This window comes from Dermacentor andersoni, chromosome 9 (assembly GCF_023375885.2).
Source record: "Dermacentor andersoni chromosome 9, qqDerAnde1_hic_scaffold, whole genome shotgun sequence".
NCBI classification, from domain to species: domain Eukaryota; kingdom Metazoa; phylum Arthropoda; class Arachnida; order Ixodida; family Ixodidae; genus Dermacentor; species Dermacentor andersoni.
Genome location: NC_092822.1, coordinates 97,865,268 through 97,882,599, shown reverse-complemented (window position 1 = coordinate 97,882,599; position 17,332 = coordinate 97,865,268). Strand labels below are relative to the sequence as shown.

Genomic DNA, 17,332 nt, shown 5'->3' with positions numbered 1-17,332 from the left:
CCCAGTATGCTCAGGCAATGCTAGCTCTTCCCAAGAGTCAGCCGACTACTCCTTACAGTGGCATCACGTTGTAGAACATTCCTTCTCCGTCTTTATTTTCAAGGGTTGTGCGACTTGGTGCATGGCTTACGCCATTGTCCTTCCCATCGCTGTCGTTGTCGCCGTCAAGGCACCGCGAGCCGGTAAGTACACACAACTACGCAACTTCGTAAGTTGCATGAGCGGCCCTCAAATTCCAATCCCTATATACATGGGCTACCTAGAGGATTTCTAATGAAGGGTCAAGCGCACGTAGGTAATTAACATCTGGGATACCAGCAACTATTGTTCCAGGCATGGCAGGGGTAACAACGTTTGATTCAAATTTGAACTTGTAACGCACATCGTCTTACGACAACCCGTCCATATGCCAGGAGAGTGGCGACAAGAGATGGAAAATGAGCGCGTGAATTCAGTGGTTGCCCACACAGAATCAAATTCAAGGAGAGTGTTCCTCTAAAGAAGGCACGCGATTGCTGACTTCGTTGCGATATCTTTCCCCTGCGCCACTAAACAGCGCACATTCATCCAATAAAGGTCTAATACTGCAATCGCGTCAATCGCCGATCATGCCAATGCTCTGGAAAATATTCATCGGCGACATATAACGTCTTGCTCCAAAACTTTCTTTTTTCTTCAATGCGTAGGCCCATCTTTAATTACCCTCAATATATTATCACGCACAATAATTGTGCGTTTCCGAAGCCCTTCAATGCGAAAATGTGCTTGTTGCGTCTTTAAGATAACGGCAGCACGCTTTAACAACAAAACAGTTTAACAACGAAGGCATGCAATTCAAGAATTGCCTCGCATTCCGTCCACTTTAAATACCATATACCTCGAACCACCTCATTAGGCTTTCTTTTTAATTATTTCGACTATATGTACCTGCATTGAATTATTTCGGCTATATACACTGTAGAAATGTCTGAAGAATTGGGAAAGTTCACACCTGTTGTCGTGGTCAGTCCAGGATCTGCCCAGTTCATTGTAAAAGTGTCAATAAAGAAAAATATTGCTTCCGCAGACGCCTTTTGGCAGTGAGCTCAGGAAAGTTGTCTGAGATTTTTACGTTTCTGTCACTGAAATTTAATCGAGAGATCGAATACCAAGTGCTTATTATGTGCGTGGTGGGACTCGAAGCCTCACCATATTCTCGAAGGGATATTTTCGTGATAAACTCAAGCGTATTTTTACAATTTAAATAATTTTAGTCCAAGTAAGAAACATCGCAATATGTTTACGTGTATAACAAACTTGCTTCTTCTCAACTCTCTTGCGCTCTTTTGTCATACAAGCATTCCTATAATAAGCAGCTGATGTACCGATTAGCCCACATAAATTCTATCTGCAATGTTTCCATGGCCTTGCGTTTCCAAGTTTCTGGGTGCCGCTGGTCCCTAACGCTATGCGTTAGGGAGCAATTCAGTTTTCTATTCAGAGCACTAATAGGTCGCATAACTTTTTAAGTACCCGTTTAGTGAATTTATTAGAGCATCTTTCTTTTACTACACCATTTAAGAGTACTATTTATGGATTTTTAAAGGTACAATTTATCGTGTCTGTCTCCGAGCTTGCCAACGTCTTGCGAAATCGCCGTTGGTTAAAAACCTAGCTCGCACAGACGCAACCACTACTGCTCCGAGCGACAAACATACCGCCGCCCTGAATACAACCGGGCAGGATAAATTTTGCTCCGCCAGCGTAATGCGTGGCCGGACAACGACGTCTTCTGTGAACTTTACACATGCGTGATCGAGTAGTGACTTCCTTCTTCTACACAACGGCGTTAAAGTGGATTACATTGACAAAAGCTACAGAAAGCGCACATGCATAAATTAAGATCACGCTGAGGGCGGTCCTACGGTGCGTTATTGCAATCGTGTTCGCTCTCTATGTGGAGCGGACCTACCGAGAGGGGAAGTTGTGGTTGACCTGGCGCTCTTTGGTCATAGTTGGTGCTTGGGCCACGAAATTCCTATCAATATCGCAAGTAGTGGGCGCGAAATGGGATCCCTCTGTCTCGCTGGCTGAGTTTCTTCCAGCCATTTCTGTTGCCTTCTCATGCTATTTCATGTTGAACGCCAGTGCAGGAAATCCGAGAAAGCGTAAAATTTATGCAATGTGCGCATTTGTAGGCTTTATAACTCCTCTTTACCACATGCTTAATATATAGAAATATATCTATACATAGGCGGTGTCAGCTTACTCAAATGCCACTATTCCTGTTTTATTCAAAAAACGTGCTACCATACAACGCCTGTCTCTGAAGTAAGACAGAGCTCAATCTGGCTCCGATTGCGTCAACCACAGCAAGTCAACAGCGCCACCTCTGCACTCTACAGGCGCACGATAGTGGTTGTCTTCTTTACTCTGCATAGCGATGGTAAAGCAGGGCGCGAGAGGTAGTACGGATGCTAATATAAGCAGTCGCGCTATAACAGCTTTGCTTTGTCATGATGATATAATGGCATCCCCTTCGAAACGAGTCGGTGACAAAATAGTCACGCAGCCCGCCTGATCTGATCAGTTACGCTATGCTTTTTTTTCTAGTATTTTCTACGTCTTAATCTTTTTTGTTTCCTGCAATATCTACCGTACACCGCTACCTATTTACTGTAAGACATTCATGTACAGATACTGCACTGCCTCATTAGCGGTTTTACCGTGGGTTACCAAAGCCAGCTTGCTAACCGATCTCTTGTAAGCTTCCAGTTCTGACAACATATCCTATTTTAAGCACAGAATGGCATTTGCGGACATTAGCACTGGTATCACCGCACAATAATTGTGACCCCTTAATGATTGTGTAAGTCTTGTCGTTTACGTATACGTCCAGCTACTTATATCGTTTCACGATGCATATGACTTGCCGAATCGAGACCACGTAAATACTCGTCTCTTTATTACAGATCATAAATGCCAATTTCTCTGTGGTAAACTTAAGGCCTAGATTTCTCGCTGCTTTACCATAGATATTCGTGTCTGTAAACCTCTTGCATATTCCTCTAGTAGCACTATGTCGGCCGCTATATCAGTCCAGTGACGGTTGTTCTCCGCACCACAGTCAGTTGCACTGCGCTCCTCAAAAAGGCAGAAAATATGTCGAGTGTGCTACCGAACAACTTGCAATGCGTATAACGAGGTATTAATGAATCCCGTACGGAAAAGAGGTGCGACGTTGTGCTAACGCATTTTCTGTCGCATTTACTTCTAAATACTCTCATGACTTCTTTTAGAAGATCAAGTTTCAGAACGTTGGTGCCCTTATGCGCGATTTCAATACAACGAAATTTACCTTCCGCGATGACGGAATACCGAGACAGGAAATGAAAATTAAGGCAGACGCAAATGGCCAAATGGTTTCATTACAAGCGATGCTTCCGAACGCACCTCCTAAATTAACGCATGTAATTTGAATTTGCCGCAAAAGCGGAAGAAGGAGAAGGTTCTCGATCTAAAATTTAGAACTTTATTTCGCGCTTGGAACACACGTCAAACTGTTTACAGATTTGTTTATCTGGAATCCAGTGCTCCCTGAACCAATATCCAGCCTCTGGATGAGGGCTTCGTGGGCGCGCGAATCGAGAATTTTCTGCACAATTTTCCCAGTGACTTGTTATCGCGTATTCTTATTTGAGTTGTCTAAATGCTTATGCAGGAAGATTTGGGCTGGCTCGCATTATCGATGTGCGTCCTCTGCGGACTTCCTTTTTGGTTCTGGAATAAGTTATCTACGTCCAAACTGGTAAGTATGAGCCGCGGCTCTCAACATCTCAGCAAGTAACTTAACTAGCAACTAGGCTAGAAAATTGCGCAAACATGTTTGTTTTCTCAAGAGGCTGCTTCGACGATCATAACTGCAGGACACTCGCAAACAGTTCCAAAACCACGAAAGAAAGGAGCGCCTCAGAGGACGTGAAAGCGTAGCAGAGACGGTAGAGTGGGGCGTACCTCGCGCATGCGCAGGTACGCCCCACTCGCTCCTTGGAACATGTTCAAACTCTGGTAATCGAAACGCGTAAACCGTATATTCGGTAATAATTATATAGATATTCTAAATGGGGATGAGGGCGTAGCCTCGATCTCAACGAACTTTCGCTGTTTTAGTTAGCGCAAGAAAGAATGAGTGAAGCGAACGAGACACACAAGCGACACAAAACCCATAGGAAAAAAATTTAGAAACTTCGGACTGTTTGTTCTGTGACACCTGCAAGGAACACCGGCAAGCGCTAACTTTCGACTACCGTTACTTTTTGTCGCGCGCCAATATATGTCCCTAGTCGCGCATACGCCAAGCATGTAATCACATTGTCACAACCAAAGATTAGAGCAAACCGCGCAAAAATCGCTTCACTATATCCATTAAAGAAATAGATGTGTATCTTATACAAGCCTTCCCTATAACATATATGCAGGGTGTCCCAGCAAATTTCAGCCAGAGTTTAAATATACGCGAGTCTCACGTAGCTGGACAGAACCAAGGTAATGTTTTTGCCGCCGCTTGCAGAGACTGAAATTATTTTTTCATTCTGCTTAATTAGATGAAAAGTAAATTAATTATCCAGCTTCTCAAATATTATGATTACATCAAAGGTGTCAATATGAAAATGGTATAGCGACATGAAAAGCTTCCCGATACAGCTTTCTGTTGCTTAATACGAGCTACGCAAGTGTTCTTCCGAGCCTGGAGGAAGCGACGCAAAATCGAAGCGCGATTGTTTGCTAGAGCCTCCCCATCTTGACTACGCCGCTGTTCTGACCTGCGCGGTGGTATTCACTGCTTCACGATTCCTACGAAGTGCACTGTAGCTGAAAACGACAAGCGCCGTTTCAAACTTCCAAAACCTGCAGTCCAAGCAACAAATATCACCTTACCTATATCCATAAAATGCCTCCTGTTTTTCTCGCGCTTTGGATTTTTTTTTTCTCAACACGAGTTTCTTCAGGAAACGACCACGTGGCGCTGGTCACTAAGAACATTGCTTCGTACTTGAAATTAAAAAAAGAAAGCGCTCTGCCCCGCATATTTTACCGAGGGTACGGAAGCGAAACAGTAAATGCCTTGTGTAACGCATAAAAAATTCATTCTTGCATACCATCTTATTTGATGTACAATGCTTCCACCTGCATTTGCTGTAATTGTGGTCGAGGCCAAACACGCGCCTTACTATTACTTCACAGAAACATTGTCATTATCCTAAAATACTAAGCTATACAAAGGCTACACGTGTCAATATAAAGCTACAAAAGTACACGTGTCAATATTCAATGAATTGATAACTGCGTTATGACCACTTCAAGCCTAGTTACCTGCAACGCGTGAAGGCTAATGACACCTTTAAACACAGGAATTTAAATAAAGCAAGGTATATTACAGCATGTAAGTGTACGTTAAACTTGTTTCTTCTCAACAAGACGAAGGGCGAAAGGTAACAAACAGATGTACTGATTATCCAACTCCAACTAAGTGTTGCGTTTTACCTACTGCGCTATGCGTTAAGTAGGAATGCGGTTATATATTTGGAGCAATAAACATAACTATCAGTCGCTCAAGCACTGATGTCATTGAAGCAGATTTGACTTATCACATTTCTGAAAGTATTCTATAGAATCTCAAAGATTTATTGTTATCTTGTCAATCACCGATTTTGACAACGTTTTGCAAAATACCATCGGTGAAAGACAAACACAAAACTTGACAGTGACTTTAGCATACGCTAAAGACGATGAAGGCAAAAACCTTCATCTTGTTTCATCTTGTTTTCTCTCTCGAAAGCTCGTGGGTTGGAGTGCCTTAATGAACGCTAAGTAATTAACTTCGTATTCTTTAATTTCGCAAGAAATTAACACCAGAGTTAGTGGGTGCGACTTCCACCAAAAGTCGAGGATTCGACATCCACGAAAGGGAGTGGTTTTGAGCACCTTAATAATCCTATCTTAATTAGGTGTGCGTTAATTAATTTCACCGTAACATTAGTTGTGGGGGGTTCGACTCTCACCCTTCACGATGTACACTGGAATTCAACTTCGTGATTGGTCGCTAGAATTTTGGTACCATAATGCCCGACAACGGATTTTTCGACCAGTTGCACAGTTGCTTACGCTCAATAAATTGATACGCAGAAGGCCTGTACGTTATCAAAGCCCTTTAATGCGAAAAGCTGGTTTCTTACGGCTGTGACATGACGGCAACAAGATTTCAAAACAAAACAATTTAACAATGAAGGCATTAATTCGAAGGGTGCCTCCGAGGGTCAGTCAATTTTGAATATCAGGTATACGAATGACGTGATATGCGTTTTTTATTATATCGAATAACTTCCTTGTATTGTGTAAGAAATATCTGAAGAATCGTAAAAGTCGAGAACTGTTAACGCGTTCTGTGAAGAATCTGGTCAGTTCTTTGTAAAAGTGTCTGTAATAAAGAAAAGCCTATCTATGCAGAAACCTGACTCGTCCTGGCAACGAACTTACAAAAGTTACGTGCAGATTCTTCCGTTTAAATTACTGAAATCTAATTGCGAAATTGTATTCTAGGTTCTTTCGATGTGCGCGGAGGTAAAAAGAGCCTCAAAATTTTTGGAGAGTGCTATTTTGCCGATAAACTCCATCGTTGTTTTACCATTAAAATATGTGTAGTTAAAGACATAAGTACTTCAGTGCCTATGTGTATAAATTACATGTTTATTCCCAACTCCATTGCATTTCCACCTTTTTTAAGCGATTGTGGCTAACGTGGGCAGCAGATGTACAGATGTGCAGAAATGTCTGAAGATGTACTGAGATAAAGAAACCCCATGCATTTAGTTACTCAGTGTCGTTACCGATGGCTCGTATCTAGTAAAGCGCTTTTGTACAGAAAATTGACTCATCCTGGCAATCAGCTTACAAAAGTTACGTAGTCATTCTTTCGTTCATATCACTGAAATATAATCGAGAAATCCTATTCCAGGTGTTTCTACCGTGCACGAAAGGCCTCACATTTGTCCCAATGCTTTAACCTATAGACAGCGGCGTTGTAATAGGTTATACATAAGTGTTCCCATCCATTTCCAATTATTGCGTTGTACATGATACGCTATATTATGTGCTCAATGAGCTTACTTTTTATTTTACAATTTGGAATGTATGTTTAAAAAGTACAATACGTATATCACTGTTATCATGTGAATTATCGACGTTGCCAAAGTTTTATCAAAACCGTCGGTAAAAGACAATGTTCTTCCCGCGAAAAAAATTAATCTATGTTGACGCATAAGCGCGAAGTTGCTTACACTGAATATATTCTAAAGCAGATGACATGTACGTTATCAATGCTCTTCAACGTAAAACAGAAAAAGAAAAATAGCTTCTTGCGACTTTTACATTGAAGGGAAGGACATTATGGCAGCCCGATTTAACAATAAAGTTTGAGAACCAAGGCATTCAATGCAAGGGTGCCTCCGAGTGTGAGACCATGTTAAGCATGAAGTACCTCCTATGACCAGATTACCGTTTTTCCAATTAGTTGGACTAATGCGTTGTATTTAATTGCTAAAATATCTGAGGAATTGGAAGAGTCGAAAACAGCCATTCCAGTAAGTCAAGAATTTCGTCTTTTCAGCAAAGAAAAACGTTTCTATCTACAAAACTTTACATTTAGGAATACATAACTGGTCATTTAGTTACACTCAAAGCGTGGTTACCGACCGCGCGTCTTTGGTAATGTAGCCTTTTTTATACAGAAAGTCTATTGCTCTTTGGAGTCAGTTTAGGAAAGTTGCCTGATTTTTGCTTTAAAACAGCGAAATATAATCTAGAGATGGTATTACAGGTGCTTCGGATGTGCGCGGTGTTATTCGAGCCATCTCTATCGTCTGAAAGCGTGATTTTGCCGATAAAATCAAGCATCCTTTTATCATTTCAATATTTTAGACCAATAAACACATACAATAGTACGTGTGTGTATATTAAACTTGTTTTTTCTTACCTCCCTTGCGCTCCTGTTTCAGATCAATGCGACAGCAGCGGTAAGCAGCAGATCTGCTGATTAGACAATTCAATTTCATCTGCAATGCTCTCGTTTTCATCCATATCCAAGTGTTGGTTAGGGAGCAATGCGTTTATAGATTTACAGCAGGAATAGACCATATAACTTTTAAGCACCGGATTCACCAATCTTTTGGAGGACCTTGCTCATTCTTGAAAATAATCGAGATTTTCAAAGGTAAAACATTCATATCGTGTCCATCACGGATCATGCCGACGTTTTCAACATCACCGTCGGTTATAGAGAACGTTCCCATTGACAAATGGTAATGGTGGTAGTGTATCAACGCGCACTTATAGACGCCATCGACGTTATCAGATGACGGCAGCATGATTTAAGAACAGAAAAATTTTACGACGAAAACAAACAATACACGAGGTGCCTTCAAGTGTCAGTCCATTTTTATATCACTTGTCTTAATTTAATGTTGAAATATAACCCGGAGAATTAGCTTCTATGGCGGTCAGTCAAGAACCCGGCCAGTTCTTTGCAAAAGCGCCTTTATTAAATGAAATTACTTGCTCCACAGAAAGACTGTAGATGAACCAATTAAGCGCATTTATTATTTATATTTATTTATCTATTATTAATAACATTTGATATTTATGTTTGTTTGCGCACAAAAAGTTTTAAGATGAATCTGTTCCAACTAGGCCGACTCGCAGTTATACTTTGGTAAAGCCTTTTTTTTACAGAAATTGGACTCGTCCAGGTAGTCAGCTTACAAATGTCAAGTGTTGAGTTTTACATTTCAGTCACTGAAATGTAATTGAGAAATTGAAAGTGCTAGTTATCCGGTTAACTCCATCGCCGTTTTACCATTTCAATATATGTATTCAAACACAGAAATATCGCAATAAGGATGTGTATAAATTACTTGCAACTTTCCGTTCCTTTTTCAGACCACTGTCCGGAATGTCAGCAGCACATGTACTGATTAGACAACTTCATATGCAAGGCTTTCGTTTCCATCCGCGTTTGTGTTCCATTGTACTTGCTGCACTATTCGTTATGGAGCAATTAGGTTATCTCTTTACAGGATTAATACATAATATTGCTATTAGGTACCAGATGAGCTTAATTCAGTACCTTGCTTTTATTTGAATGTGGAACGTATTTTTGAAGTATAGAAATTGATTATTTTTATCGTGTCAATTAGCAAGCTTGCCAACCTTTTTTAACGTAGCCGCAGTTAAAGACGATATTCTGATCCACAAGAAATCTTCATCTATATTTATGCATGGGCGCGCAGTTACTTACGCTGAATATATTTTAGGTCAGATGACCGTTACGTCATCAAGGCATTTCAGCACGAAAGAAGTCTGCTTCTTGCGGCCGTGAGATGAAGGCAGCACGATTTCGTAACAAAATAAGCAACAAAGGCATTTAATTGAAAGGATTTGAAAACAATGTCAGACCATTTTAAATGTCATATATCTCGAGCTACGTGATTAGTCTTCCTAATTTATTTCGGTAAGCTGCACTATATACCCTTGCCGAAATAAAGTCGGAGGAATTGAAGCCAGGAACTGCAATTCAGGTCTGTCGAGAATCTAGCCAGGTGTTTGTAAAAGCTTCTTCAGTAAAGAAAAACGTTTCTACCTAGATAACGTACGTAAATGTGCATTTAGTGTCTGCTAACGAATCATTTTTTTATACAGAAACATAAGTGCTCTTGGGAGTCAGTTGACAAAATTTACCTGAGGGTATCTGCGTTTAAATGACTGTAATGTAATCCAGAGATCACATTCCAGACACTTCAGACGGGCGCGGTAGTATCTGAAGCCTCACGATTGTCTGAAAGTGCTATCTTTCTGATAAAAGGAAGCATCCCTTAACCCTTTAAATAATCGTAGTCCTCGCTGGAAAAATCACTGTGCGTATGTGTGCAATATACTTGTTTCGTTTCGATTACTTTGCGGTCCTTCCAGATGGAAGGCAGCAGATGTATTGACTAGCAAACCTAAATTCTGTTTGCTATGTTAACGTTTCAATCTGTTCCCAACTGTTACTTTCTACATGCAGCGCTATGCATTAGAGAGGACTTCAGTTATATAATTAGAGCACTAATTCATCATATAACATTTAGGCAGAAGACTGGATAAGGTTTTTAGAACCCCTTTCTGTTATTCAATTTTTCCATTGATGTTCCATTTGATGTTGCCAACTTTCTCCTAGATCGCCTTCGGCGAAAGACAACATTCTGATTCAGAGAGAGAGAGAGAAAAACTTTTTGGTTTTTTTCAAGGATTTAGCGCCTCGAGGTCTCCGTCGTCTTCTTGGGCGCCGGCGAGTTGGAGCCTCTTCCGGCAAGGGTGGGCCCCTATTCCAAGGCTCCACTGAGCCTAGCTACCTCACTAGCGTGCTGCACTAAGGCCCTTTGGGCCGTGAGCTCGCAGCTGGTAAGCCGACTCTCCCATTGCTCCGCACTCGGGTTATTGTGATGGTGGAATGATTGATTGTGTTTACATTCCCATGTGACATGGTAGTGTGTGGGTGTGGCCCCGCACCATGGGCAGGTGTCTCTGTATGGTGTTGTGTACATTCAGAAAAACAGTGTGGTAATGCAGAAGCGCACAGTTTCTTACGCTCAATATATCGTTTCGCAGAAGACCTGTGCGTCAGCAAAGCCCTTTACCCTGAAAACCTGTCGTCTTGAAGCTGTCGGGTTACGGCTGCTCGATTTCACAACGACACGGTTTACCAACGAAAGCATGCGATCAAATGGTGCCCCAAATGTCACTCCCTTTTGAATATGAAATACATTTGAGCCTCAATATTGTTACGTATATATCGTCACGGTGAATAAGCGTCGTCCCACTGCGGGTGACATTATCAGTGCCACCACATGGGGCGGAGCGACCGCGAAAGCGTGGCTGGCTTCATCGCCGACACGGCATGAAACGTGTCCATCGTCGCCGACTCTCAAATACAACAAATTCAGTTTTGTTTTAATTTGCGTTTTCGAGTTCGTGATATCCGGAAACTCTTGCGGCCCCTTCCTTATAAGAATCCATCGGCGACAGTGCTTATTTCCATTAATTTGAATTACGACTAAATTTTGCTTTACCGAAGCGAATGGCTAATTTTACTACCTTTGTTTTCTTAAGGTTCAACTGTACTAACTTAAATGTACGGTACAATTGCACAGAAGGATCTTTTTGCAGACTAGGTTCTCATAGTTCGAAGACTGCACGACATTTAGGACCCACACGCAGCCGCTGCATGCGATATTTTGTGGCACGATATTGTAATGCTGGGAAAATGCGCATCAACAATCACTTGGGATTTCCCTTAAAGTGCAGGTAAAGACGTTAAAAATACAGTGTAATCACATAGTGTGGCATATGTGCCTAAAAATATTGCAAAGCACTTCGCTTGACAACATCAACCCCAAATCATGCATACATACCATGTATAGGCGGTGACCTTACACGCCTCTCCAACTCTCGTATAGGTTAAGCTTCTCTTACTTTGTGTGCCAGCTCATAACAATGATGTAGTGTCGTTGAGCGGAAATACGGCCGGAAAGAAGCGGAGTGGACAGGACAGACGCCCACTTACAATTGATGTTTAATGAAAGGTTTTCCAGGGAGCAGACAGCCACACATGCGCACTCAAAAAGCAGATGCAAAGAGGGATTCAAAGCTCATGCATATTCGCGTGCAATAATTGTAAAAAAATGCTGTCACCCAAGGACACACCTAACTACTTTATCCGTCAAGGCAACTGACGGCCTCAATAATTTCTCCCGCCAGTCTGTCATTAGACACGTTTAAAATGGTTGCGTTTCTAAATAGCCCAGTGCAACCAAAATATCTGATGTGTGCATAGGTGCATACCACCAACCTGCACTTCCTGTACTTCTTGATAACGACTCACGTAATAAAAAATTTGGAGCATGCTTAAGCTTCGCCTTTAAGAGTGGAACGCGACAGCATTCAAAGATCCCTGACAGCTTCACACGCAATTAGTTGTAAGTGAGCGTCTGTCCTGGCCACTCCATTTCTTCCCGCCCGTATTTCTGCGCAACGACGCTGAGTGATGCACCAAACGGCCCAACACTCTACGCTTCTGGATAATCATGGCAGTCGACATCGACACATACGTTGAAGTCAGGAGCACAGCCACAACTTTTTCAGTGCCAACGACACTTGCTATTTGTACTGCATTGTACCAGCCACGCCCATGACGCGTCAGAAACAACTTACAGCAGTTTCAAAACGGAAGAGCGAAAACATTCCGGATCCAAAACTAATAACTTATATGGGCTTCGAACACGTATCAAACTGTTCATTGATTCGTTTATGTGCAATCCTGTGGTCCTAGAGTCCAGAGATTGATGTAGAATTCACGGGCGTGCAAATAAGATAACGCATTTTCTGGCACAATTATCCGAGAGACGTGTTGTCACAATTGCTGATTTGAGTTATCTAACTGCCTATGCAGGAACAGGTCTGGACTCGGGACTCGTTACCGACGTGCGTGCTCTACACATTCTTTTTGGTCCATCAATTAGTTATCTGCGCCGAAGTTGGTAAGTATCTCAATCGAATCCCACAGTGGCTCAACGTGCTACTAACAGGCTTTTAGTAGATTGTGCAGACAGGCTTGTTTTCTCAAGAGGCTGCTTCCCGAAACGAAAACTCTCTGTTTCGCCTAAAACGAAGTCCGAGCACCGATTGCGATAGCGAATTAGTAGATACGTATACGATGTATACTAGCAAAAATTAACAATCACGGTGTCATACGCGCAGAAGCAAATGTGAACACATCTGCCTGTATGAGCGCGGTAACTTGCTTCAAAACGCCGAAGTGAGAAATCGTCGCCGCAGCAACGCAAGAATTAGCCTTCGAGTGGCCTTTCGCTTCAACGCGAACTAAGCGCGGAAGAGATAGCGCGCACGAAGCAGAGAGCACAGCGCGACCGCGCACGACTGCAGCGCCATACGCAGCAGCCGCCGTAGTAAAAGGCCACCCTTCCTCCTCTCCTCATGTTACCTTGGGAGCGACGGAAGACGACGCATTATCATCATGTGAACTCATGTTAACTCATCAACGGGTCCACAACCGCGCCTTAAACGACGCGGAACGTAGTAGCGGCAGTAGACTGGAGCACAGCTCGCGCATGCACCGTTGGCTCGATGCTGCAGTGGCGTCGCAGGCGCAGCGAGAAGGGGGCTCGCGCCTGTCCAGATAGCTCGTTCCGCGATCCTTTGACTCTCTGATAACCGAACCGCGTAATTGGACCTTCGTTAATAATGCTCCTCCATACAGACGATTTTTGCAGTGATGTGGGACGTAGACGCGGTCTGAGGGAATTGTCGCTGTATAAGAATAAGTATAAGTATAATAATAATAAGTATAAGAATCTGTGAGGGGAACGAGACGCATAAGAAATCAAACGAGAACCAAGGGGGGGGGGGGCGCAGGCGGTGCCTAACTTCCGAAAGAATATTTCGTGAGATCTGCGACAGCTCTCATCAAAAATGAAAGGCAACAACAGACAGATGTAGCGCCACACCAAAGCCGGCCAGCTGGGAGGCCTAGAATCTGCGAGGGCGGCGAACTTGGTGCGACGAAAGTGGAGGCAGAGGTGGCTTCAACCGAGGAACAGATTTCATCTGTAGCAGCAGCTTCCTGTACTGTGTGTCAACGACTGACGTTTAAAAAACAGCAATTTCTTCTTCATGAAGAATGGAGTTGGAGTCGCGCACGCAAAGCCTGGATAAGTTAGGTACACCCTGCACACAGGAAATTGCACTCGGTGCCTTATTCGCACCACAGTTGGCTCAGTTTTGCCTTGTACGAAGCACTTACGTGCGACGTTCCTGTGGCGCTTCCTGCTAAAACTGTAATACTACTGGAATAGGAGTACAAGCTGTGTGAAGGGTTCTATAACATCGGCGGATGGCGATGACGTCCGCGTCAGCAAGCTGCTGCAAGGGACGGACGCAGTGGGTAATCAAGGGTTTTCTGCAATGGCCACGATACCTAACGTGAAGAGAAAGGACGTAAACAAACGAAAGTGCTCGAACCGCTATTAAGCATGAGGGTTGTGCATGAAGGTAGGGCGAGTCGTTGCCCACGCCATTCCATCGTGGAACCACTCGCGAGAGTTGGAGGAGCGTCAGACTGCTTAAAGTGTTTAGTCTGCACATATCAAATGGAAGGGGCTACATATCTAGACAGCACTACTTTCGAAATCAGCACACTATCAGCTCACGAGACGGGCTAGTTGCACAATACCAGACAAAGAATACAAAAAGGGGAGGGGTCAACTCGCGAAGAATTGTTTTTAAAGATAAGCATGTCATGGTGAGTGAGCGCGTGATAACACTGCATAGGATTGTGCCCAGAAACATGGCAACAAACAATAGTAAGGGAGGCGCAGGAAAGGGTAGGTGTGGCTCCGAGAGAAGCAAGCATAGATGCCGTAGGGGACCGACGACCACACAAATGCCATATTTAGAGAACACAGGAAGTTGGAGGTGCAAAGGAATCAAGTGTGTTTGAAGACAGTTACCCAAAACTTTGGAACGCGCAACATTCCTTGCACCACCGCTGTCCATAACCGCAATATTTCGCGCAAGGCATGAGAAGTGTGCATCATGCAGCCGAAAGCTAGTGCGTTTGGCTGTCATCACGGAGGAGCAGCGTTTAAGCCAAGACACACGAGACCCCGCGTTTTTCGTGGCGTTAGGATTCTGCATTAGTCCTAGAGTGTGTCCCAGATGACTTCAGCCTAGGCATTCAAAAATATTTCACTATATGCGGTTATCAGGCTTGTCGGATGGTTAGTCCTCTTTAGTCGACAAGATAGGCTTTGTGTGCTCACCCCACGAGGCAAATAAAATATGCTGTTTAGTAGCTTCTTTACTTTATGACGTGGCTGCCAATCGGAAAGCTACTCTCCTCCTATATTATGCCAAGCACGCAGTCGATTATAGTGCGCAGTTTCATGAGGAATTATTTTTCTGCTCGCGAAATCCGAAAAGTGGCATGCGAGTACGCACCTGTGCGTCGCGTCAACTGGGAAGCGATTTCGAGCGAACGTTACTGCTCATTGCATGACACGGTAACCGTCTGAGCTTTCTTTAGGAAGCGATAGTAGCGCGGACAGCGCCGCTCGAAATAAGATGGAACGAACAATAACGTGGAATTTTCACGAGCCATTAACGTATGGGCACATCAACTGCGGCTAGCGGACGCGACGATTGATGCCTGGCACCAGCGTATGCGAACTTCGTCTCAGCACCAAAACCCCGGCAACTCGCGGCTGGTGCCTTTCACGCCTGCTCGCAGAGTCACGGACATGTAAGATAAGCGATAGCCGTGCTCTCTGCATCCTGCACCGCTGATTGGTGCTCTCTGGATTCTGCGCCCACCCTAATCGCTTCAATCACAAAGCCAGGAGATCAGTCAGTTTGCGGCTAATGGATTTCATTAGTTTTGCATAAAAACCACCTCTTGAGACTCACGTGACCACCCCTGCGAATGGCGCGTAACATGACCAGCCCCCGCCTTCCACGCGACAGCTCACCGGCTCCAAAGTTTAAGCACATTCTAACTTCCTTGACTGATATTTCGTCATATTGCAGTGTTTCACCTGTGTTTACGTAAACCAGTTATTACTCGACAGTATGAGCATCTAGAAGTTACCATCAGCCATAAGGACGTTGTAAGGAGGACGCATATTGAATGCACCGCTGTAGGTGCTTTCAACTGCATCAGTGAACTCACTTGTGTAGCGTTTTGTTACGCCTGCGAATATTCCATGCAGTTATTCACAACGTTCTTTAACCCCCGTAGTCAGAAATGCCGCTTAATTTGAAGCTCATGCTTGACTTGATACAAATAACGTCTAGTGTAAACGCGCCCAAGAAGCTCAATGCGTTTCCTTTGGTGCGTTCACGACAGGCGTCATTTAAATGAAGTCATGCGTGGGTTTCAAGTTCATATGCATGTCTGAATACGGGGGTAAGACTCCCCATATTCGTTAAAACTTGTATTTCACCTCAGTTCCCGCAATTGCGCTTGAATTGTTGTATATCTTCATACCTTCGGCTTTCTATCGCGTATTTAAGCAATTGCTGAAGAACACCTTTGTTCAGTATAGTTCCCCGCCCGCGTGCTGATAATCTGTGGACTCGCTTCTATAGGACCAAGTGTGCTTCAATTGAAGCACACTTGGCTCTAATAGGCGCGGCATGATTTTGTTTAGTACAAACGATTGTGGACGATCTTTACAAGCTTCCATCGAATCTGTGCCACGTGCAATTTCATAATCTAGACTCAAGAAGCATTTATTATCTATATAAATGTTCGCTTCAGGCATTTGAATTGAACGCAGTGCTTTAGTTGAAGAAAGCAGCCAGTTCTAATTATTTCTGTGTGGTTATATACTTTGATAAGGTTGGTTAACCCAGTGAACTACCTGTTGTTTTAGCTTTTGGCGAACTCGGTAACATCTACCACAATTCTGTTTCTAGAATTAGGTTACTCGAAGAGGCGGATGTTCGAAGAATTTGGTGCAGAAGATCTCATTTCGGAGAATTTAGTGAAGGACACTATTTGCAAGTTCTTGATGCTACAAAATAAATTGGCGCTGCTGTGACATTTGTGTTTCAATGCAAGAAACGGCACTTTCTAAAAAAAAAAAGAAATAGAACAGGCTAATAGTGCACTTTGACCCCATTCAAGTTCGATGGTGCGTGGTTCGAAATATGTGCCATCAACATGGTTAGTTTTTATGTGTTAGTTTTTAACGTTGAGGGCTCACCTGCTATAAATTGTAACTGCAATACGTACCATAATGTAACTTCTAAATAAACTTGATTAAGAAATTTGGGCCACTAGTAGAATGTGCACTTTAATTTCTTGTGGAAGTAATGTTCATCTCGTCCATCCGGTTTATGGTTCAAAATAGCACCATCGGTCATAGGCGATGCTAATATATTCACTATGGAAACAAAAACGCTCTATATTGAAAACACTGTCAGCTGCCATGCACAGTGTACAATGTACATCAGGTAGCTCTTGCGAATACGGTGCAAAACCTTATCTTCTTGCAACCAAAAATATTTTCTCTATTCTTCCAGCAGCGCACAGGCGCACACCAGCGCATAGCGCTGCTTGTCGCCGTCTTGACGCTACGCTGTGGTAAGTGCGCACAATTACGCAACGTCAGTTTCACGAGGGGCCTTTAAATGCTGATCACCATATACATAGGATTTGCAACGGACGTTTTCTTCGGGGGTC

General features: G+C 43.2%; 1 protein-coding gene across 1 annotated transcript in view; it reads left to right on the top strand.

The window, feature by feature from the left end:
* The first annotated feature begins 963 nt into the window (after positions 1-963).
* The window catches only part of LOC126527880 (uncharacterized), a 156,457-nt gene continuing 140,088 nt past the window's right edge, over positions 964-17,332 (top strand). Inside the window, exons 1-4 of the mRNA XM_072284575.1 lie at positions 964-1,002; positions 10,327-10,473; positions 12,521-12,608; positions 17,173-17,233. Coding sequence (XP_072140676.1) covers positions 964-1,002; positions 10,327-10,473; positions 12,521-12,608; positions 17,173-17,233 — 335 coding nt within the window. The remainder of the gene's footprint in view (positions 1,003-10,326; positions 10,474-12,520; positions 12,609-17,172; positions 17,234-17,332) is intronic.